Source organism: Carassius carassius, chromosome 23, assembly GCF_963082965.1.
Source record: "Carassius carassius chromosome 23, fCarCar2.1, whole genome shotgun sequence".
Classification (NCBI taxonomy): domain Eukaryota; kingdom Metazoa; phylum Chordata; class Actinopteri; order Cypriniformes; family Cyprinidae; genus Carassius; species Carassius carassius.
Genome location: NC_081777.1, coordinates 5311308 through 5334624, shown reverse-complemented (window position 1 = coordinate 5334624; position 23317 = coordinate 5311308). Strand labels below are relative to the sequence as shown.

General features: G+C 37.0%; 1 protein-coding gene across 4 annotated transcripts in view; it reads right to left on the bottom strand.

The window, feature by feature from the left end:
- aplp2 (amyloid beta (A4) precursor-like protein 2) overlaps positions 1 to 23317 on the bottom strand; it is a 92211-nt gene that overhangs the window by 6518 nt on the left and 62376 nt on the right. For 3 of the 4 annotated variants that reach the window (XM_059506075.1, XM_059506073.1, XM_059506078.1), the window contains 7 exons: positions 19076 to 19209; positions 18880 to 18954; positions 18638 to 18796; positions 15502 to 15630; positions 13122 to 13221; positions 7800 to 7973; positions 6273 to 6308 (listed from right to left, as the gene is read on the bottom strand). In XM_059506075.1, coding sequence (XP_059362058.1) covers positions 6273 to 6308; positions 7800 to 7973; positions 13122 to 13221; positions 15502 to 15630; positions 18638 to 18796; positions 18880 to 18954; positions 19076 to 19209 — 807 coding nt within the window. The remainder of the gene's footprint in view (positions 1 to 6272; positions 6309 to 7799; positions 7974 to 13121; positions 13222 to 15501; positions 15631 to 18637; positions 18797 to 18879; positions 18955 to 19075; positions 19210 to 23317) is intronic. The other variant, XM_059506074.1, reaches the window with a different exon arrangement.

Here is a 23317-nt window from a genome sequence, read left to right as displayed (position 1 = left end):
CATAAATGGCTGCTCACTGCTCCGGGTGTGTGCTCACAGTGTGCGTGTGTGTGTTCACTGCTCTGTGTGTGTGCACTTTGGATGGGTTAAATGCAGAGCACAAATTCTGAGTATGGGTCACCATACTTGGCTGAATGTCACTTCACACTTTTTTTTTTTTTTTTTTTTTTCATTGGGGGGATCCAGCACATTTAGTCTGTGCCATAGCATGGAGGCGGCCAGGTTGTTTGTAACTAAGACTCTACCCCTGTAGGATAGTTCAGGTAATAGCCAATTCCATTTAGACAACTTCTCCAGCATACCCTCCCAGTTTTTCTGTCTATAATTTTCTTTACCCAGAAATACTCCAAGAATTTTAATTCCCTCTGTATTCCACTGTAACCCCCCTGGAAGCTTAGGTGGCCCACCATTTCTCCAGGGACCCACAACAAAACCCTCACTCTTAGACCAGTTTACTTTTGATGATGAGGCTCTCATATAAAGCTAAACTTTTAGACAGAATCTAAATATATCCCCTTGTCCAGTAATAAACACAGTGACATCATCAGCGTATGCTGAAACAGAAACACTTGACCCATTAAAATCCCCTGGTACATGAAAACCTTTCAAATTATTTCTCAGTTTAATAACCAAGGGCTCAATAACTAAGCTATATAGTTGTCCAGAAATTGGACACCCCTGCCTAATTCCCCTCTTCACAGGTATTGGACAACTCAGTCCCCCTCCAACCTTAAGCATTACTGAAGCCCCTCTATATAGTAATTTGATCCAAGAAATGAATGTTTCTCCGAACCCAAATGCTTTCAAAACATTTAAAATGTATTCATGACCCACGCTATCAAACGCCTTTTCTTGGTCAATGGATAAAAAACCAATATTAAAATCATCATTCATAGAAAGGTCCATAACATCTCTTATTAGAAATAAATTATCCATTATTGTACATCCTGGAACACAATACGTTTGCTCATTCCTCACAATAATGCTCAAAAACCTTTTTTATCTATTTGCTAAACATTTAGACAGTATCTTGTAGTCTTGGCACATTAAAGAGACAGGGCGCCAGTTTTTCAACAACCCTAAAATCACCAGTCTTAGGCAGAAGTGATAGTACTGCTCTTTGACAACTGCTGGGTAAAATACCTTTTTCAAAACATTCACAAATTACATTGTAAAAGTCCTCTCCTAAAATGTCCCAAAATGATTTATAAAATTCAGCAGGCAAACCATCTACTCCCGGGGACCGTCCTGTGGACAGCTGCTTTACGGCCTCTGAAAGTTCCTCATATGAAATCAATTTATCCAGAGTTTTTCTGTCCTCAGGTTTTAAGATAGGCAGTACTTTTAATAACTGATCCATACTCTCAAGATCACAGTCTTTGTGCCTGAAAAGTTCAGCATAAAAGTCCACTGCAATTTTCCTCATTTCGATAGGATTTGATGTTAATGTGCCATTGTCCTTCCGAAGGTAAAAGATATTTTACATTTTTCTCTTTACTACTTTACGTTTCAAGTTAATCAGAGCAAGGATATCTTCCATTAAAGAAATGGATGCCCCTACAAAGTTCTTTTTTAAGGCACCTTTCCTCTAACAGTGTTTTCAACTCCAATCTCTTTTTCTTTAAATCCGTAGTCATGCCCGAAACATTCAAATCAATTACATTTTCTATTTCATTAATGTCTTTCTCCAAACTCTCAATATTTCTCTTTACAATCACAGTATTATTATAAGAAAACTGCTGACAAAAAATCTTAATTTGGACTTTTCCTACCTCCCACCATTGAACAACATTTTCAAAATGATCTTTTTCTACTTTCCAACTCTCCCAAAACCATTTAAATTTTTCACAAAATAACTTATCCTGTACCAGTTTGACATTAAAATGCCAATAAGATTTTGAATGTGGCAAGCTTTTAGTATTAAAATCAATAGTCACTATATGATGGTCAGAAAACCCACAAGGAGATATACCAACATTCATGACTCTATTACTGTCTGATTTACTTACATCTATTTTATCCAGTCTTGCTCCCTTCACAATAGAATCCAAAATTTTAACCCATGTGTATTGTTTTGTTAACTGATTCTTATTTCTCCACACATCATTCAGTTCTAGTTCTTTTGTTATCCTGAGGAGCAGATTACTAGACTGTAAGTGAGGTTCTTGCCCATTCCTATCCAAAACAAAATCAGTAGTACAATTCCAATCTCCTCCCATTATTACACACATTTTTCCATCATCATATTTTCTTATTGCACTGCTTAACTTTTCAAATAATTCTAGTCTTTGTGAACCTAAATTTGGAGCATATACATTAATGAAAATAAATTTTAATTCTTTAATTTCTACTATTGCTATTAAAACTCTACCTTTTTCTAATTCAATAGTGGATAGGATCTTTAGATCCAAATGTTTGGAAAAGATAATCGCTACTCCTGCGCTTAAATTTGTTCCATGACTCAGAATACATTCACCTTCCCATCATCTATACAATTCAATTTCATTTTCATTATCTGAATGTGTTTCCTGTAAAAACATAACATTGATGTCATTCAGATGAACATATTCTGATATCACTGCTCTCTTATCTCTCTATCTCTGCCTCTATTAATGTTAATAGATCCTATTCTCAAAATATCCATAAAAAGATAAAAGGAGAGGAAAGAAAGAGGCAGAAAAAACAGAAAGCACTGCAAAGACACCCTTGATGTGCATCTCATTTCGCAAAATCAATTGGCTTACATTTAACTGGGGTTTTCCCCTTTCAAAGTTTAGTGAGAAATTTTTTAAAGCGAAACCTTTCGCGTGTTCAGTTTTTCTTCTCCTACCCTCTTTTGCCAACCTTTCCAAAAGTCTCATCCAAAAACGAATTAACTATTTTTTGTATTTTTTCTTTAGGCTCACATGAATTTACCTCTCTGACACTTCTTTGATCCTCATTCCTTCCAGACTTGGTCACTCCACAATCTCTGCTTGTCTGACCTTTATCCCTTAAATCAACGCTTGTTTCAGACATCTGAACTTCAACATCACCTTCATCCATTCGTTCATTCTCAACAGATGTCTCGTCGTCCTTCCTCACACTCTTAGCAGAGACCCCTTCATTCCTTACCTTCTCATTAGGAATTTCCTCATCATTCCTTACAATTTCAGCATTAACCACAACAACCTGATCTCCATGTGGATCTATTTGCACGGCAGTTTCACTTCCACTTGGGCCTGCCTCTGTTTTATTGGGACATGATAACCTTACGTGCCCGAAACCATTGCATTCAAAGCATCGCATCTCACCTGCGCTCGCATATAACATGTACGACTTGCCTTCATACATGCATCGAAACGACACATTAAGAGTCTGCGAGTTTAAAAACAAACACGTGCCGCCTAAACGACAGAACATGTTTCAAAGCTGCATTTTTGCAGCCAAGTGGAACCATTTTGATTCCACTCGCATGTTTACCAAAACGCGAAAGCTCGCGCTCAATATCAGCATTAGGAATGAACGGCGGGACATTGGAAATGGTTACTTTACTTGTTGGTGTTGCTAACGGTTGAACTTGAATAAAAGCACCACTTACCGATCAAACGTGCCACTAGTTGTTCATCCTTGAGAAAAAACCACCACCGCTTTGTTCATACGGGACGCAGAAACAATGTTGTCGTGACCGTGGCGTTCAGCTACATCCAACAGCACATCTTCCACAGACTCGCCGGCGCTCGTGACACACCTGATACCATGACGGAGCGACAGAGACGACGCCTGCACACTCCCATGCGACGCCATCTCCGTCCCCGACACGACAATACTCGACTATTACACGTACAAAATCTGGAAATGTAACACACTAAAACCAAACTAGTTTTGCGAAATTACATACATAGAAATCCTCCCAATAGGCTCCCAAAACAATAGTTAAGTAGCCGTGTTCAAATTTCCCTCTCACCGTGATCACCCTTCCACACCCTACCACTTCCCAGCATGCACTGAGAGAGAGAGAGAGAGAGAGAGAGAGAGAGAGAGAGAGAGAGAGAGAGAGAGAGAGAGAGAGAGAGAGAGAGAGAGAGAGAGAGAGAGAGAGAGAGAGAGAGAGAGAGAGAGAGCGAGCGAGCGAGCGCGAGAGAGAGAGAGAGAGAGAGAGAGAGAGGGAGAGAGCGCTTCAAACAACACGAGTGCTGTCTTGCTCTCTCCCCCTCGCGAATATTAATCAATTGACACGATGGTGTCGATGTTTAAATCATTTAAAATGAGAATGTAAATCTGCTCACCCCATTTTTGTTTGTAAGAAAAAATTATATTAGATTTCATATCGCAATATATATTGCAGAAAAAAACAATATCGCAATGTCATTTTTTCCCAATATCGTGCAGCCCTAGTCGTAATACAATAGTGGTAAACATTAACATGCTAGAAATTTCCAAAGACACCTGGCTAAAATGAGTCCTGGTTGCATAATACCACATTGGAAATCTCATTGGTCGACAGAACAACAATACCCTCCTCCCACACTCATTGTTTGACTGTCAAAGCAGCAGGTCACTGATGCTAAAAGATTAACTATGTTCAGCGGCTGTCTCAGTCTCTGGAGAGAAGGGCTTACAGCTTAACCATGCACGGCTGAACCACTAACCACAAGAACACACACGGTCAAGCTACTTCATTACATGGAGGTGAAGTGTGTCACCAAGACAGTTAGACTTTACACATGAGATGAGACGACAAAAACACCAAGACCAACCAGACATCAATTACGGAAGAAAATGAGACCGGTATCTTGTGGGTGTTGCTATTATTTCTATTATTGCTATTATTGTTGCTTAATTCATTCCAAGTGGTTTTCTATGTGATTTCTAAGGCTTTCTAAGATTTCGAAGTGGTTGTTAACTAGTTCAAGTCAAAAGAGCCCAACCTCAAGTCTGTTTGCTAGATTCGAGTCCAGGGGCTGACACTCTACGTGTCCTTTTAAATGTCAGGACTCTTTTCAACAAGCCGTATGATTTAGTATAAATGATACAGTATAATTAAATCGGGTTTGAAGGTTGTTTAAACTGCTAACCATAAGTATCAACAATAGTCATAGTGATCTGCAAGCTTCTACCACTAATATTTTGAGAGCAGGTTTATAGGAGAATTCATAAGGGGTAGGACCACAAGGTTAAGTGGTAAACAGGTCGATGTTCCAGTTTAACAATCTGAGGGCAAAAACTGGCCATTGGTCAGTTAACAGCGGTCCTGCAAAAAACGACTAAATATAATTAATGAGCTCCTATCATGAAAAGCGAAGAGAGGAGGCCAAATGAGTAGCTAAGGATCTGTAGACAGAGAGCTGGGTCTGAATCAGGTTATTTGTCTCCCTGACACAAGCAGGCAGTGAGGCAGCCATAAGGGATAAGCACCATACAGCACATTTACATTGGACTCGTTCTCCTATCCAATTAGCTAATTATCTTAACAAGCTGCCTGGACCTTTCATTAGGCAAAGCTCTTCCAGCCAGACATTGAGGGATGGGATGTTTGGTCTCAACATGTGTGTGACAGAGGAAATTTAGAACAAGATGGCTAACACAGCTGAAGGGACGGACAGAGCAAAAGCATGGGGTGGAAATACAGTAAAAATATGAGGATAGATGGGGAGATGTGTTAAGATGTATGCAAGGAGGGCTGGGTACAAACATTGAGAATAATCTACATTTAAACAATCCGATATAGATTCTCAAAATGCCAAACAATCCTTAAATATTAATAATAATAATAATAATAATAATAATAATGTTTTTTTATGTAATATTTGAATATAAAAGTAGTAATATTTAAATTTGTTATTAATTTTAATTCTAAAGTAATTATAACAATGTACTTTTTTAGTATTTAAAAAAAAAAACCATTTACTTCAATACAATAATATTAATCCAGGACAACGCCACACAGCCGTTCACACAATACCAAAACTTATTTGTACTTTATTCCATTCAGAATGGTGTTTTTAATAGTTTATGATCATCATAACAGTTTTTAATATGCTCTTAATTTGCTCACAATGCATGTAATGCACTTTAGCATCACAACAATACTGTCTTGTATAAAAACAGGCATCCTGACATTAGTGAATATTCCAAAATTTAATCAATAATCGGATGGAATCATATATATATATTCAATACCCAGCTCTCTATGCAAAAAAAAAAAAAAATGATAGCACAAACAACATTTCAGCAACTGAAAAAAAAAAAAAAAAAAAAAAAAAAAAGAAACATTAGCAGCAGAGACCCACCTTTCTTGAAGGCACGAGGGGGTTCAGAGAGATCGCCTAGGCATTGCATTCAAGCAAAAGACAAAACAAGAAAAGATTGGAATAGAAAGAGAAAATAACCCAGGTGAGTAAAAAAGCAGTAGTCAGGCTTATCAAGCTGTGTCTGCGGAAGAAGAACAGAATCCCGCAGGGACAGAATGACAAAGAAAAACAAATCAAATCAAAGAACAGGGTAAGAAAGACCCAGGATGGGTTTCTGGACAGGCCTGTCATAATGAAAGCCCTCCTGGGCTCTAATGTGTTTATTACATTGCTCTTTTAGTATATCACATTTTAAATTCACAGTTTTGCACTTTCCTTGAAGGCTTGGCAAGCCCAGGCAGGACATTGAATGAGCAGGACTGGGCTCAGAAAGAGAGAGATCTTCAAAGCACTTGGCTGCAGTGTGACGCCAGAGCCTCAGGCTTTATGATTTCAGCTGAACTTCAAATGGCATGGTGTTTAAGGCGATGCCAATGGGGATTCAGGCAAGCATAGATAAACCGAAACCTATGGTCCGAGTGCAATATTTGGACTTCATTCAGCATTAGGGTAGTTAACGTAAACAGGCCGCATGCTGCCAGAGAGCTTCACCTGAACGGCTTTGAGAGAGAAGCTATGAGCAGAGCTCTAGAACTGACTCAAAACAGACACTTTAAACAAGAGCCAGCCAGAGAAAAACACCTGGAAAACTTCCAGTTCACTTCACCCCAAAGGAAAAAAGACAAAGATTTTATTTTGCATGAAGAAAACTATATTTTCAGGATTTGTAATATTAAAAGACCATAATAGCTGCTTCATTTTCAATATGTAAAATTCTTATTTTTTATTTTGGGGATGAAATATGACCGTAACAGGTTTTAGAAGATTCACTTTAGGTGGCTGTGGGTAATAATGAGTGAACTACGTTTTCTGTCATGCCAAAGACTGGCTGAATATTGTTTGCAAAGATGAATGAACAATTTGATGCGTTTCACAGTATATATCTCCAATAACTCATATGAACATATTCTATAATAATGCCAGGTTAAACATTTACCTTTCTTTGTGTCTATAGCTACTCTAGCTAACTATTTAACCAACTAAACAAGCATATTCTCCTCTTCACAGAATGCTATCAGTGTTAGAACCGGTAATAACACTATAGTACTAGAAATATGATATTCAATAGGAAGTGGAAATATGATATTCACTTTTCCAAAGGGTATTAGGTTATTTTCATTTTAAGTGCTACAGGGTCCAACCCTGATGAAAAACAACTTAAACCATGACAAGCTGGTCTCCCAGACTGGTCTGTTTTTTGGTTTTAGAAGGCTTTTTAAAAGGCTAAACTCAGGCTGAGGAGCCTGCTAAGATGGTTAAGCTGTTTTTTTCCCAATAGTGAAGGGGGTAGTAGTGGCATGACACAGACACAAAATCTGCCTCGGCAACAGTGCCATATTGAGAGACTGTGGAGAGCAGCCACGAGCCTTAAAGTTTTGCCTGGGTAAATTTAGACAAGAAACGTACCCTCAGGTTCAGCGGGGGAACCCAGAGAGTTGACCTGAAAGGGGCGGAAAGGCTTTCCTTCAAAGGCAGGAACCTCCACACTCTCCTCAGAGGACACAGTAACATCAGGCTGAGATTCAGAGATGGAGGACAGGAACTGGTCCATATCTGCCTTTTGATCCTGCAGAAGTTCATCTGAATTGGGGCATACAGAGAGGAACAAGGTTAAAAACAGAAGAAAAAAAAAAATCACAGGAGAGAAGAGATGGTGGAAGTGATCTATTTCTAAAACCATTAAACGAGGCACCAAGCAGTCACAAACACGATCAATTATCCATTACGAGGTTCCATACTGCGGCACTTTCAGGCATCGGTGTAGCTAAAATGACCCTTTCTACTTCTCTAAACTTGCAAAAACATTCTGCAGAGTCTGGCTTAAAAACTATGCATCTTCACACACTAGTGGGAATCTGGAGGAGGTCTTGACCCAGTTCTGTCAAACCCCACACACTAATCTCATCTATACTACACAATGCCAAGGCTCCTCTCTTAAAATGAACGAAAAAGACAAAAAAAAAAAACACATAAGTGCAGATGGGTGTCTCTGGGAACAGCTTGAATGTTTCCACCTGAAACAAAGAGCATGGCACAACAGACACTTCAGAACACTCTAATTTACATTGATTGCGGTGAGATGTTTTCAAGCTGAGCAATAAAAAGAGAAGCCAAATTACACTTTTTTTGTGTGTGTGTCTATGTGTGTGTGCACAAATTACTGAAGCCAAGCTTTTCATACAGGTGTCCTGTGTGTGTGCACAAATTACTGAAGCCAAGCTTTTCATACAGGTGTAATTATCTTGGCATCTGAGATGCAGAGAGATTGTGCAGTTGTTTAGGAGACTAAAAGCTTAAAGCAGGACAAAAGAAAGCATAAAACAGACTGAAAATCTTTGTACAGCTTTTCTATTTTCTAATAGGTTTTGTAGTATATATTTTCACACTGAAAATTCCAAAAAAATAAAAAATACAATAAATAAAAAAAATACAATAAAAAGTGTACTTTAAATATTTGGATGATGCACTTAAATAACCGAAAGAACTTGTTGTGGAATGTAGAACACTTCCTGCACTCAACTGTTTCAGCGTTAATTACGTAGCGAAGGGGGAGGGGCTATCAGACTCCGTTTATGCATATCAAAATAACCTTACATAATTTATACACTACATGGTTGAGTAAATAATGTACAAGTAAATGTGTAAGTGCATCATTTGGGACAGTTAGGGAGTTTAAGTCTAGAAGTAACAAAAAAATTCACAGCCTGATTATCAAAAAGGGTAAGAAAAAGGGTAGGACAGGACTGGGACTTGGTTGTATCATCAGTTGTGGATTAGATTGAATCAGATCTGAATGAGAGCTTGCAGTCATTAGTATATAATAAAAAATGTATAATAATTAAAAAAAATAATGATACAGTTCTAAAAATGTATCGTAAAATTAACCACTAAATTAAAAAAAGAAATGCATTCATGCCTGAATTGTTCATAGCAAAATTAATAACATTTATTTAAAAATCAATAATTACACACTGTCTTTAATATGCAAAATACCAGTGAAGACCTACACTACCCATAATCCTGCACAAAGATCCACCAATCACAGTTGTCTTCATTATGAAAAAAAAGGGGTTCAGCAGTGACCAGACATTCCCATAAAGAATTACAAATGATGCAACAGTCTTCTACACTTGAGAATTTTGCAATAAAGAATTTCATACTCAATAGCCTCTTTCACCCAGTAAATTGCCGTAAAATTACCGGAACGACTTTACCGGTAAATTCAAAAATGCGCTGTTCACACGGTCAACGACATTCCGCCTTTTTCCGGAAAAGCACCATTCACACATCCATTCCAAAATACCGGTAAATTCTGTGACGTCAATAACCTCTAAACAGCTGCGCTTGTATTTTTAAACATGGAGGGTAATACGTGTTCAGTATTTCTGTTGATTGATCTGTTTCATTTTTGTTTCAAACTTTAGTATTCATGCAACTGCTTTTGTTACAGAGACATCGTAATAGACGACTGGTCAAATAATTATACTCACCATTAATAAAACACCTGATGCTGTCGGGAGCGGACCAATTTAGTGAAAATCAGCTTGAAAGGATTAATAGCACAATGAAGTTGCGATTGTAAATTGCAGTCTGTAAGACGCGCGACATTGCAGAAAAGGTGCGTTCACAAATGTAGACTATGCTGATGCAAATTCATTTAAAATAGTCTATCAGTGCAGATAAACAGTTCTGCGTTCAAATTGAGTTCAAAAGATGTCGCAAAGCACCGGAAAAAGTAATTACCATGAATGTGACAGGGGAATAGTAAAAATATATTTGAATTATTTACTAATAAACTAGAGTCTGTGTCGCAAGGATGAAGTTGCCTGACTCATCATCTCCTCATAGACGCAACTTCTATATGGATTATGATTGTATTGAGATTTTTTGTTGTTTGTTTTTATTATTTCGTTAAGTAGTAATTTAAAGCTTTCCATATATATATTCATCATGTCTGTGAGGCATGTATTCTCTGAGTTTTGGTCTATTTTTGTAAGCTCTCCTGTTCAAGACGAGACGGCAGAAAGCATATTTGTTTTCTTTATTTTATATTTCTTTATTTTATATTATGATCGCGCTGGCACCTATATGTCCCAAAAAAGCGTGCTTTATCTTGCACTCTCCACACAAAATATTCGATATAGCCCACATCTGGGTTTAACGTTAAAACATTGTTACATGCTTGAACTGTTTTATATCTTTAGATTTTATTTTAGACAATTCGTGATGATTTGAGAAGGCTAAACTGATTAAACATAGGCTATGTAAACTCTCTCTCTGTGCTGGCCGCTTTAAAAACAAAACTTATAGGCCTGTTTAACGATCAAAAACTGCTCCAAACATACAAAACTGAACTATTTAAATCGCTGAAACAGTAGTATAAGCTGTTTTGGGAGAATTGGGAAAAAAGATGGGCTGAACATCCTCAAGTGAGTTGCGGGGCAAACCGAAAGTTGATGCCGAATGTCCAGCACTCTTCTCCACTGCTCCGACTTCTCGTTTGTAGCCTATGTGTTTTTCCATATGGAAAAACTAAAATAAGTTGTAAAACTTAAAGTTATTATTATTATTTTTTTATTGTGTTCGGCATGGTGTGCAGCGTGTCATTTCATGACGTGCCGCGGGTCGAGATCAACTGGTTTAGAGCTACAGGATTTGTGGAGTAGCAGGACCCCCAAATAGATTGACAAAAGTCATAATAGGAACAAGAAATACTTCCACTACTACTTCGTTTGTGATAGTCATTTATTTTTTAGATAAGACGCAATGTTTTCAGTTTATTGATGACCTGACTTTGTCCTGTGAATGCATTGCTCTTGGAGACAGTTAACAGTTATTTTATCATACGTTACTGCATCACTAACAGTTTCTCTCAGATGACGACATATTTCTTCATCCGCCCAGATAAGGAGAAGCGCTTTAATTTCACTGTCGCTTCAGTTGGATGACATTTATTTTATTTTCTTAAATAGTGCATGAATGCGTCACATTGTTATGATTGACCCGGAGTAGACGTCTTACGTCACCGCGTTCTGTACATGCCAATACCGGTAATTTTCCTTCTGCGTTCACACACAGCAGAATTCCGGCAATTTACTGGTAATGTTACAACTTCTCAAACTGGTAAATTGCCGGAACGAATTTACCGGTATTTTTGAAAAGATCCTGTTCACACATGATTTCTTTACGGCAATTTACCAATAATTTTCCGGAAGAGTCTGTATGTGTGAAAGGGCTTAATGATTATGAGCGAATAACTGCACTTCATACAATAGTTTGAGATCGGATGACACCGTTTGCACTGTTTCCTGAGATTGTAGTTCATTCCCTTATAGAAGAATTTAAATACAAAACTTTTTTTTTTCCTGTTTACATTTTTGCTTCCAATCTAAGTTTGCAATTTTGTGATTTATCTCAGAGTTGGCTCATAGCTTAAAATCCCTTTTAAATTCCCTATGGAGAAAATGAATAAGAAAACTTCCAGAACCAAAGCCACTAAAAAAAACTGGACAGTTCCACTTGAGTTTTGCAAGCAAACATCTCACATTCTTGATCTCTTACCAAACAGAGTAACATTGAAGTTGACGCCGCCTTCTAAATTGTTGCCTAGCAACTAGGGGTGTGCCCGAAGCCGAATACGTTATACGAGAAGGCACGCATAATGGCTTCAAAAACGAATAACGGATAACGAATAATTTTGCCCGAATATTCGTCTGAGGCTGCAGGACAGTCTGGTGTTTGCTAGGTAACAGGTGAGCCAGGGGATCAGCGCAATATTTTACACAAACCTCCTAAAGTCACGCAATAATAAGTGTGTGAAGTGAATGAATGTAAACTTTATGAATGAAAAGAGCGCATATCAAACACCACATTGCTGTTGCCTCTCTGTGCATCTCTTAGAAATCAGAGCTTGGCAAGAGTAATATCAACTAAAATAATACCATGTTCTACTATTTGTGTGTATTTAAAAGGCAATGATTTAAACCTTATAGGCTAGGAAATGATACATGAATGAATGGAATAAGCACTGCGCGATCATCAATCAAACAGCCGTGTTGCAGTCTCTGCGCGTCTCTCAAAAACCAAACCATCTCTCTGTCAAGAGTGGGCTAATAATCAGCTTAGATACAAATATATTTTCTACTAGGCATACATGTTTGTTTCTTTATCTTTTGCTGGTTTGCGTGGCACGCGCACATTTGTTTAGTGAAGTTCAAAAAAGACTGCTTAAAGATTCATGCGTAATGAAAGAGTGCGCCTTGAATAAATTCAGTCGTGTTCAGATGATTACTAAACGTTTGTCATGAAAGCTCTCTATTTGCATGATCAATTTATTTTTAGAAATTAATTGTATACTTTAGAACACTGAATAGGACAAATAGTCGAAGCACAAATATTTTCAAATATTTTATCTCTAAAACCATAACGGTCTTCGCAACTATAATTGTACGTAGTTCCGGTTCAAGCTCCGCCTACTTCCGGTTTTATCCGAATACAGATACAAATAATTTTGTGATTGTATCAGATACAAATACTGGCTTCGCTGCACACCCCTACAAGCAACAGAGGAAAATACCTGCCACAAGTACTCACTGTGTTAATTTCATGATGCAAATAATACAATGTGACAAAAGGAAGTAGTAGTAAACATACCAAGCATTATCATCTCTCTCTCTCTTGTTTCTTGCTTATGTGATTTCCAAATCTGATCCAGATCTCCAGACTTACCAATCTCATCCTGGATCTCCTCTGCGACGTAGGGCACCTTATAAAGCAGAGACAGGCTCTGGTTCATCCTCTCCTCAATCACCCGCAGGTGGGTCATCACCTAGAGAAACCAGAGACACACTAAGGTGAGATGATATTTATAAAAAGGCTCCATCCTGCAGGTTGGAACTTGTCTGTGGTTGTGTATTGTTGGATGGATTAATGCAACTTCGGAAACACAAAAGCTTTGTGGAAATCTTAATAAGCAAACAGTAAAGAGAAGAAACGTGGTCACTGTAGACTGTAAAATGTGTGAGTGTGAATAAGCAACCACGCCTGGTTCTTTGTTGTCACTGCATTTGTGTGCAATGCTCAAAAACCAGCAACAGATGGCAATGAAGGGCCTATATATCTGAAGAAAACGAAGGGGGAAATGGCTCTAAAATGTCCTTGTAGACCTTCTAGGTGCCCATCTCTGGACCTCAGATACTGTATTTAGCTGTTGCTTTAGGAAGTAAGTTAGTTTATGTTGGTCTGCTAGTCATACCTGGACTTCTACTCAATTGAGCAGAGTTGCCAAAATAGACTGGACTGCCATTTCTCGAACACACGGTTATATAAAGCACAGCCCCACAAGTCATTGGTGCAACTGCTATTTTTGCTACAACACAAAGTGCTTTTATAAAACCTACATGAGACATGACAGCTGATAAAGGGATAGTTAATCTAAAAATGAATAATCTGCCGTCATTTATTCACCCCCATGACAATCCAAACCTGTATGATTTATTTCTTCAGTAGAGAACATAAAAAGAGGATTCATAGTGCATTTTTCCATACAATGACAAGTTCCCAAAAAAGGACGCTCAGATTGAAATTTAACTCATTATTCACAGAAGATCATCCCCTTTCTGCTCAAATCTCAGGTTTTGCTTTAGGACAAATTTCTCCTTTTGTGTTCCACAGAGGTCAGTCAGTCATATGGGACATGAAGGAAAGCCAATGACAAAACTATAATTTGGTTGAACTATCCCTTTAACCCCGGTTCCATTGTCCCAAAAATGGAATGGTTACAGATTCAGGTGCAGAATTACGAAAATCTTCTTAAAAGAAGTTTAAAAATTTCAAGAGACAAATTGAGAAAGTCTTATTCACAAATAAGAGTTCACAAATATTTTCTTTAAAATAACTTTTTTTTTTTTTTTTTTTATAAGAAAATTACAGGCTTTAGTGGTTTTATCTGCTTCTAGCTGAAAACGCCAATTAGCTCAACAAAAACACCTAAAAAGACAGTCTTTTTGCACTGTTATTAATCATAATTATTTACAGTTTATATTACAACTGTTTTGTTGTTATGCAGAGATGTGCTGTTTTTAGATTTAATTTGTTTTGAATGGTTTCTTTTAAAGAACCTGTTGCAAGATGCAGTGATTTGTTGTACAGAAATTTTGAATTCAGCAAAAAAGGTAACATGATTGATCATTCTTTACATAATCAATGGTGTCACTTGATGCATATGTTTTATATGTAGCTAGTGTGTCATGTTGTAATGCTTAATACATTTTAAAAACTCAAGCTTTTGGTGAATCAAGTTGGAAGTTATCCTAACTTTAAGATGGCGTGACAATGTTTTAAGAACTTGTTTTGTCTTAAGAACATTCTTAAAAAATGTTTTTAGGACCAAAATATATATTTTTTGGTTAGAAACTAAGAACATAGAAGTTAAGAATGTTATTCTGAAGAATGTTATGTAAATGCAGGCCCAGTACTAGACACCAGGAAGTTTGCCCCTACTTAAACTTGAAAATCAGGAACTATCAGTAAACAGATACACCGGACATAAACTGTTGTGCTTTTGGGTTGAGTTTCCCATGATTATCAGATCTGTGCAATGTCCTGTCTCTCATGACAAACATCTGTGCTGGTCAGTCTGGAATGCAAATTGCAGAGCCATGCCACTGGCTGTCTTAAGTTACATCCAATCAAATCACTACATGTGATGTTGCACAAGAGCAGTGCGGTGCAAATCTTTCCTATAATGTTCGAACAAGAGAATCCAGTCATGCCAACTCACTCATGGCTGTCCTGGACAATCATATCAATTTCTGAACACCATACATATGCACAGAAAGCACCATTAAAGGAGAAGTGTGTAACTCCTTGTGCCTCTAAGTGGAACCAGTTAGAAGGCAACAATGATTGTTTTCAAACACCAGTTTAGCCAAACAGCCACAGTTTTTAAGACCTTCATGTGAAATCCTTTTGCAAATGGGTCATTTATGGTCTATTAAGCAGGTACCAAAAGGTAAGTTATAAATAGACCAAAACTCTGCAAGGTGTGAAAAGACAATAGAAAACATGGTATTTAGTAAGAAAGGGAGGCAGATTGGACAACACTGACTTGGGACTTCATCTGGGCGGCCTTCTCAGGGTCCACGGCCAGGACGTGCTGGTAGTGGCGGATGGTGTGCTGACGATCCTTATTCTCGGCACGCACGTACCTCTTCAGAGCCTGCAGGATACGGTGGGGCTACGGAGACAGAGACAGAAGATAAATTGACAATAAAGGAGTGAAAATAAAAGGCAGGGTGAGTCAGGTGGACGTCTCTTTATGAACTGGATGATCAGTGAATCAGCGCTAGGATTAAAGAGCCGCAGGATGGAACTAACAAGAGGATTAGCAGAGATGCTGAAAGTGCGCCTGCTTGTGCGAGTGCGGCTATGGCTCTCTTAGTGCAAGTCATTTCAGGGGATTAAACATTACATAGGTGCACAATTCAAATTAATATTTTAAGCAACCGAAGCCACCCTCCCTGTTATGAGCTTTTAGCAGGGTAATATAGGAGGGTAATCCGCCACCATTAAATCACACAGCAGAGAGAAAAGACAATCATAGCTCATCAGAGACCAACTGTAATCTGGTCATTATGAGATAAGAACAATCCTTCAAGGAAGCACTTATCTACTCTCAAACTTATTTTAATCCCTCACAGAGCATGGATTTCACACATGACCGCACATGATCCATGCTCATTTATATACAGGAATGGATCGGTCAATGTCAATAAGTAAGCAGTGGGCTGGTGTTTACATGCATCTCAAGTGATCTGATCACACGTGGTCGACTACTGAGACACAATAACATCCTCACTTGGGAATAGCATGCATCTCATGTGACTACTTGTGATCAGCTTTTGAGGGCAAATTGGTGGTTCAATGACATGATAAATCTATTACATAACATGCAATTTATACATTCAATGATTGAAATACACTTCTTCCAGATGAGCATTATTTTAATTATGATTAACGAAGTCAGTCAAAAATGTCAGCGTGACAACTGTTCTGACATTATGGTGAAAAAGAAAAGCCTCTTTAAAATAAATTTTGGAAAAGAAAAACCATCATATGGTTTTGGTAGAAACTATTTATGGAATTAGAATAATTTAGCATCATTTTATTAGTAAAAAGCTTTACAAAACTTGCTATATTGCTTTATATTTGGAGAACTTCTGTCAAACCAAAGTCATGTGGTGCAACCAACCCAAAAAAAAAAAAAAAGGAAAAAAAAAAGGAGACCAGCAGACCTTCATGACTGTGTGTCAACAAGTCTCTTAAATTTTTTTAAGACTGACTTCTCTGAAAAGTTAGGTTGTAAAATTTCACTTGGTACAACTCCCCAAAAATATGATGTTTCTAAATTAATTCTAATTAATGACAGTGAATTATTAAAAAACCTTTTCACCTTGAAAAATATTTTAAACAAAAAAACAAAGATTAGGGATGCCGTGATACCATTTTTTCAGAACCGATCCGATACCTACAATTCTGAGTATCTGCCGATACCGATCCAATCCGATACCAGCACAGTTTTTTTTATTCAATATAGAATTTCTATACTGCTCTGTGTTGACCTGATCATCATTATTTTGTTATTAATCACAATCTACTGCATAAACAACTTCATTTTAATAAAAAAAAAAAAAATGAAAAAATATATAATCATAAATGATTACAAAAATATTATTATAAACTAGGATGGTAGACAATTCAGCAGCAAAATATACTCTAGATTCTAGAAAAATCACGGGAGCACAATCATTTTATCAAATCTATTGAAATATTTTATTTACAAATAAAAGTGAATAAGTCTCAAATCTGGTCAAATGTTACACACTGCTCTTTGTAGTGTTGTAAAATACATGATTGAAAAAACAAGTATATACATTTATATAGAGATCTAAAAGACGTTTCTTTTAAGTCTATAGCACAGTAATAAAGGCATCAACATATCATAGATAGGACAGAACAAGAAAGACTATTAATAATCTTTGGTTTCGCAGAAAATATTATAATACTGAAGGCGCCAATATAAGAGCACAACAGAGCGTGTATGCGCATCCAGTGCGCAGAAAGATGAGCTTGAAACAACACTGAGCCACAGTGCGCAGCTGCACAGCCCTCCGAGTCCACATAGAAAGCTGCTCGGCTCATGTTCATCTTCAGTTCTCTCTTCACAGAAGTTCAGTCAGTGTACTGTTTGAGTAAATGAATTACTCCATGATATTGGTTTATTTTGACTCGGAGAGAGTGTTGGCCACTTTAAGTAAATAAATTGTGGATTAATGCTTACTGGAGACGTGAACTGGTTCAAACGATTCAGTCCTATTTGGTGAACTGGTTCAATCGGTTCACTAAGAAGAACTGGTCAAATCAAACGATTCGTTCGCGAACCAGACATCACTAGTACAAAGGGAAGAGATATTGATAAGTAGTCTATTAAATCTGTGCGTTAGTTTAATGAGCCTTTTCTTTGAACAGTTTTAAACCTCAGTTATGTGAGCTCTTGAAGAGAGTCTCATTGTTTTGACCGTAGTAACCGAACGAGACACGCTGTTTGAACACTGAATGGAGGATGACAGACAGCCGCAGCAGAGAGAAGAATTTGTGAACTTGAATTTAATGACTTCAATATAATTTAATCTGTACATCACATTGAACTATGGAACAGCTTCAGAACACTTGAAATATGTTCTTGAAAATGTTTTGGTGCTTTATAATGTTTTTGTGTCTTTCGTGGAACACAACAACAACGCAATAGTATACACAGGATCGGTCTCGTCTTTTCTGATACCCGATCCACAGAAAATGTCTGGATCCGAGCCGATACCGATCCCGAGTATCGGATCGATGCATCCCTAATAAAGATGAGTACAGTCACACGTATTCAGGGTATAACAAAAATTTATTAGTTTCTGGTGGTTACACCACATAACATTTTTAAAGTAATTAAATGTATTTTTTAATTATATTAAAGTTTATGTATGTATATTTTAAAAGCTGATTATATTATATTATTTTATATTAAAACATGAAACCAACATAGAAGTATATAACAAGTATATTTCTTAAACTTGTTTTAAAGTAGATTTTATTTTGACTGTAGACAGCAGTGTTTAATGCCTGTATTTACCACTAATAAGGATGATGATTTCAGTTGTAAATGGGGTGTATTAGGTCATTGTGTGTTGTCTCACCCTTGGTGGATCAGACTGAAGAGCGGCAAGGTAGTTCTCCAGGGCAAGACGGCGGCGATCGTTCAGCATGCCCTCCACCCGGGCAAGATGAGTGGCTACCAGCTGCTGTTTCTCGATGGCTGCATCCTCTTCTAAGGACTCCACCATAGCCTGGAAGTGCTGCAGTGAGAATAATGAAGACCCCATGAATAAACAGTCACCTCTTGTATGAGATGTCCTCTGGTACGGAAGCTGAGGTTTACCTGGATCAGTATCTGTCTCTCAGCTTTGGGGAGGTTCCTCGCCTGGCTCTCAGCTTCCTCCCACTCCTTCCTCAGCTGGCAACAACAACATGCACAAATCACTTGGGGCTCAAATAATGGCTTGATTCTGACTAGCCACATGGAAACAACTCCACCACTGTGTGTTTACAAACTGTAAATGTGACCTCTTACTCACCCTCTCCATGCGGTTGCGGTGTCTGATCTCAAGTTGCTCCTTGGCCTTCTGGAAACGTATGTGCTCTTTATCATCTGCTGGGGTCTCAAAGTACACATCCACATCATCTGTGGGTTGAGGGGTGGGCAGCACGGCTGAGGGGGTAAAGAGAGAGTTTATAAACAGGTGGCACATCCAAGCTCTCTCCCAAGAACCAAATAAGAAGCATTTTTAGGAATCACAGCACTGCAGAAGCATAGGCTGCTGTTGACACTAGGTCTTTCAAGGTATCTTTTTGGCCAAAATGTAAGGCAGTACTGCATGTAGTTTCTTGAAAAGGCAATCCCTTAAAGGAAAAATGCACCCAAAAATGAAAATTTTCATCATTTACCCTCATGTCGTTCCAAAACTGTATGAGTTTCTTTCCTATGTTGAACATAAAACTAAATATTTTGAAGAATGCTGGTAATCAAACAATCGATGGTCCCCATTGACTTGGCAGGGCTCCAAACAAAAAAATCGAGTAAGGAGCCATTGGCTCCTATAAGAAAAAAACTTAGGTGCCAAATTATTTTTTTAGGTGCCACAGAATAAACATGTTTTATGCGTTTTATTCAAATTATTTATTTTACATTTTAACTTTTTAATCATACTGACGTGTTTATGTCTCATCTTTTCTTGACTTTATCAGCATTTTAATCCATCTTGTAGATGACCTGGGAATGAAGGTTCACTTAAAGTGGGAGCTAAATGTCTTTTCCAACTTGAAATATACAGTCATGCGTTGTTTATTACACAAAATCTGTACCAATATCATGGACCATAAGCATCACTTGACCCCTGAGTATAGTTTGGGGTCCTATGAGAGTTTTGTCATACTCTCTTACAAATAAAGGTGCTTCATGATACCATAAAATAACCTTTTTTTCCTGTCTAAATGGTTTCATAAAGAACCTTTAACATTTGAAGACAATAACAGATTATGAAAAGGTCAGAAAGAGATTGTTCTTTAAAGAGCCTTTGACTGAATGGTTCTTTGTGGAACCAAAATTGTTCTGTGAAGAACCTTTTAAGCTCCTTTATTTTTAAGAGTGCATGTCTTTCACACTTTCAGTCTGTTTTTCTTAATTAGTAAAATTAAATTTTATAGGAGGAGTTGAATCATGTAGACAACAGGTTAAGTAAAAATATTAAAATTCAATAGCTCATAAATATAGCAAAATGCTCCTCTTTATAGTTATTTTTCTAGCTGACTGATGAGCTTATGGACTTAAAGGTTACTGAGGTTAATATTACGTTGCAATGTTTACAAGCTTTACACGTTTTCCGCAGTTTGAAAATGTTGTACTGTAGAATCTCTTATAAAATAGCCTACCGTTTGATGTTAATTCATGTTCATTATGTACTCTAGTAGTAAAGAGCAAGGTATGATAGGTTCACGTGCTGCTTGAACTGAGGCACTACTCGCGATCGCGCCTGCCGCATTAGGGGCCGTTCACATGTCGCGTATTTTGCGCGCTCAAGTTCCATATTTCAAATGTAGGCGCGCAATATGCGTGCGTGCTCAATGGAAGCGTCGTGCTCATTTTTTTCCAGGCGCGCCCGCACCGCATCGAGTTAAAAACATCTCAACTTTTCAGAATCCCGCAAGCGCAACGCAGGTCATGTGACAAGAACCAACCAATCAGCTTCATTTTTTCCAGTACCAACGTTGAAAGCTCAGCCAAGATGAAGGAACAGCTGATCATAGCTGTATATGGATAGCCATTTTTAAATAAATTTAGTAACAGAGCTACTGCAAGCGATTTTTAGTGCTGCAAATCCATTTATCCTTTGCTGAAATTTACGCGTCTTCATGGAGAGAGCAGGTCATGGTTGCTTAGCAACGGCAGACGCCTCAGGAGCACAAGAGCCTGAAGGCTTTTGGAAAAAAATCAGAAAGCGGCACGCCTAGCGTTTTGTTTCGTTATGTGAACGGCCCCTTAAAGAGCACCAAAACTGTATTTATTGTTTGAATTTTGTTATGAATTTGGAATCATTTTAAAGCTGATACTTTGTAAATTAAAAAGTAACAAAGCAAAAAGCTTTTTGTGATTACTGGACGGCAAGTGCACTTCAAATGATGAAGTTAAATTGTTTGATCACCAGCATTCTAAAAAAAGATCTTATTTTATGTTCAACATAAAGAAACCCTTACAGGTTTGAAACAACATGAGGGTAAATTATGAAAATTTTTGGGTGAACTTTTCCTTTAATGCACTGCGTAAAGCTTAGTGAAAAGAGTTAAGAGAAATGTCCATTAAAATACATTTACTCAGTACTGAAAAATATGCTTACATTTATTTAAAATTGACATTCCTTTATCTCGCCATTTTTGTGTGCAATGTATTTTGAGCTTATTGCAGTAGTATCAACCTGTTAGCTTAGCAACATGTTAACATTAAACTCTATAGACTGCAACAATCCCATTCATTTACTTCACAGAGGGAACTGATTTTAAAAAAATAACTTAAAAACGTTTCAGATGGAACTATGAGGTTGTTAATTGATGGCATAAGCTTTTGAAAATACTACTACATCACAAGTAATCCTGTTTGATGGTGAAATTCCAGGTGGAAAAATTACATGACACATCTCCTACACCAATAGGAGAACAGTGGCAAGAAAAATCACACCAAAATAACTTTTTAGCACCCATCCACTTCTATAAATCACTGTGAATGACTTGGAGAATTTAGTTTTATATTTCTATTATATTGAAACTGTGAGAGTCAGTCAGGCCTTTTGTGTGGGTTAAGTGAGGAATACTATGAGCGGTGCATGAGTGATCATTTTAGCCAAGTGTTTCAAAACTTACTCATTTATGAGGCTCCCATGACGGTTAGGTTTCTAGGTAGACAGCAAACATTTAAGGAGCTCACTATCTTTTAGAACAGCACTAAAGAGACTTTTTAAACACATTTACACACAAAAACAAATAGACAAAAGCGAAGAGAAAAAAAAGTGAAGAATAAGCTTCCCACAGAGAGCTATGACACAAGAGTTGACTTTGTTATTCCCCTGATTGTGAGAGAACCAGACAGTACTTCGTTTCCCATTCCTTTCATCCTGTCCTCTGAATAGCTCTCTTCTGACAGAAGCGCTCTCCTTAGCATTTATCTTAAGAGTTTCTGCGCAGTTCTACACGCTATGATCAAGATATGTGCTCAAATCAGATTTCCTTAGTATACAGATGACAAGACTAACATGATTTCCCATAAGGCTGTGCACAAAGGGCAACATGAGACATGCATATTAATGAGAACAAACAGTCTTAAGCATCTAGACTGATACGAGCACAAACCTATGAAGGTTAACATGATTAAAAAAAAACAAAAAAAAAACATCATATTGAACCCATCATTTCATGTTGCCACAGGAACACGATGATGGTTCTACTCCATGAATTTAAAACACTGGCAGATTAGCGCTGAACCACACAAAGCAAAAGCAAAGACAGAATAAAAAAGGATGGGACAGTGTGCAAGCAGAAATAACAGGATAATAACGTTTTAACCTGAATTAGATAAGATTAACGCAATAACATTACATCAACGGTGTTTAAAACGGATGGCCTTGCATGACTTTTTTCTAGAACAATTTAATAAATATTCCCTTGCTAAATTATTACTGCTACTAATAATTACTACAACTACTACTATTATTATTACAATGATTAAATATAATAATTACATTAAACAATAATTAAACATTTATTATTATTATTATTATTACTAAATGACAATTAAATAAAAATAGTATTTTTATTAGTAAATAATACGTCATTTAAAATAATAATAATATGTTGCTGTTAATCCACATATTCGAGTGAATTCGATAAGATTAAAGCAATAACATATCAACAGTGGTAAAACACATGACCTTGCGTGAATTCTCTCTTTAGTAAAACGTATAAACAATTTGATAAATATTCCCATGCTAAATTACTGCAACTAATAACAACAATAACTATTACAACTATTAGTATAATAACAATTATTAAATATAATAAGTTATTACATTAAAATATATATATTTTTTAATTTTAAAATATATTATCTAAATTGAATTATTTTATTAGTAAATGTATTTTAAAATAATAATATTTTATTATGGATTAAATTAGTAATTAAATTTAATACAACAATAACAACAACATTATCAAGTAATAATAATAATAATAAATAATGCTGTTACTCCAATAACAATAAGCCATTTTAAAAG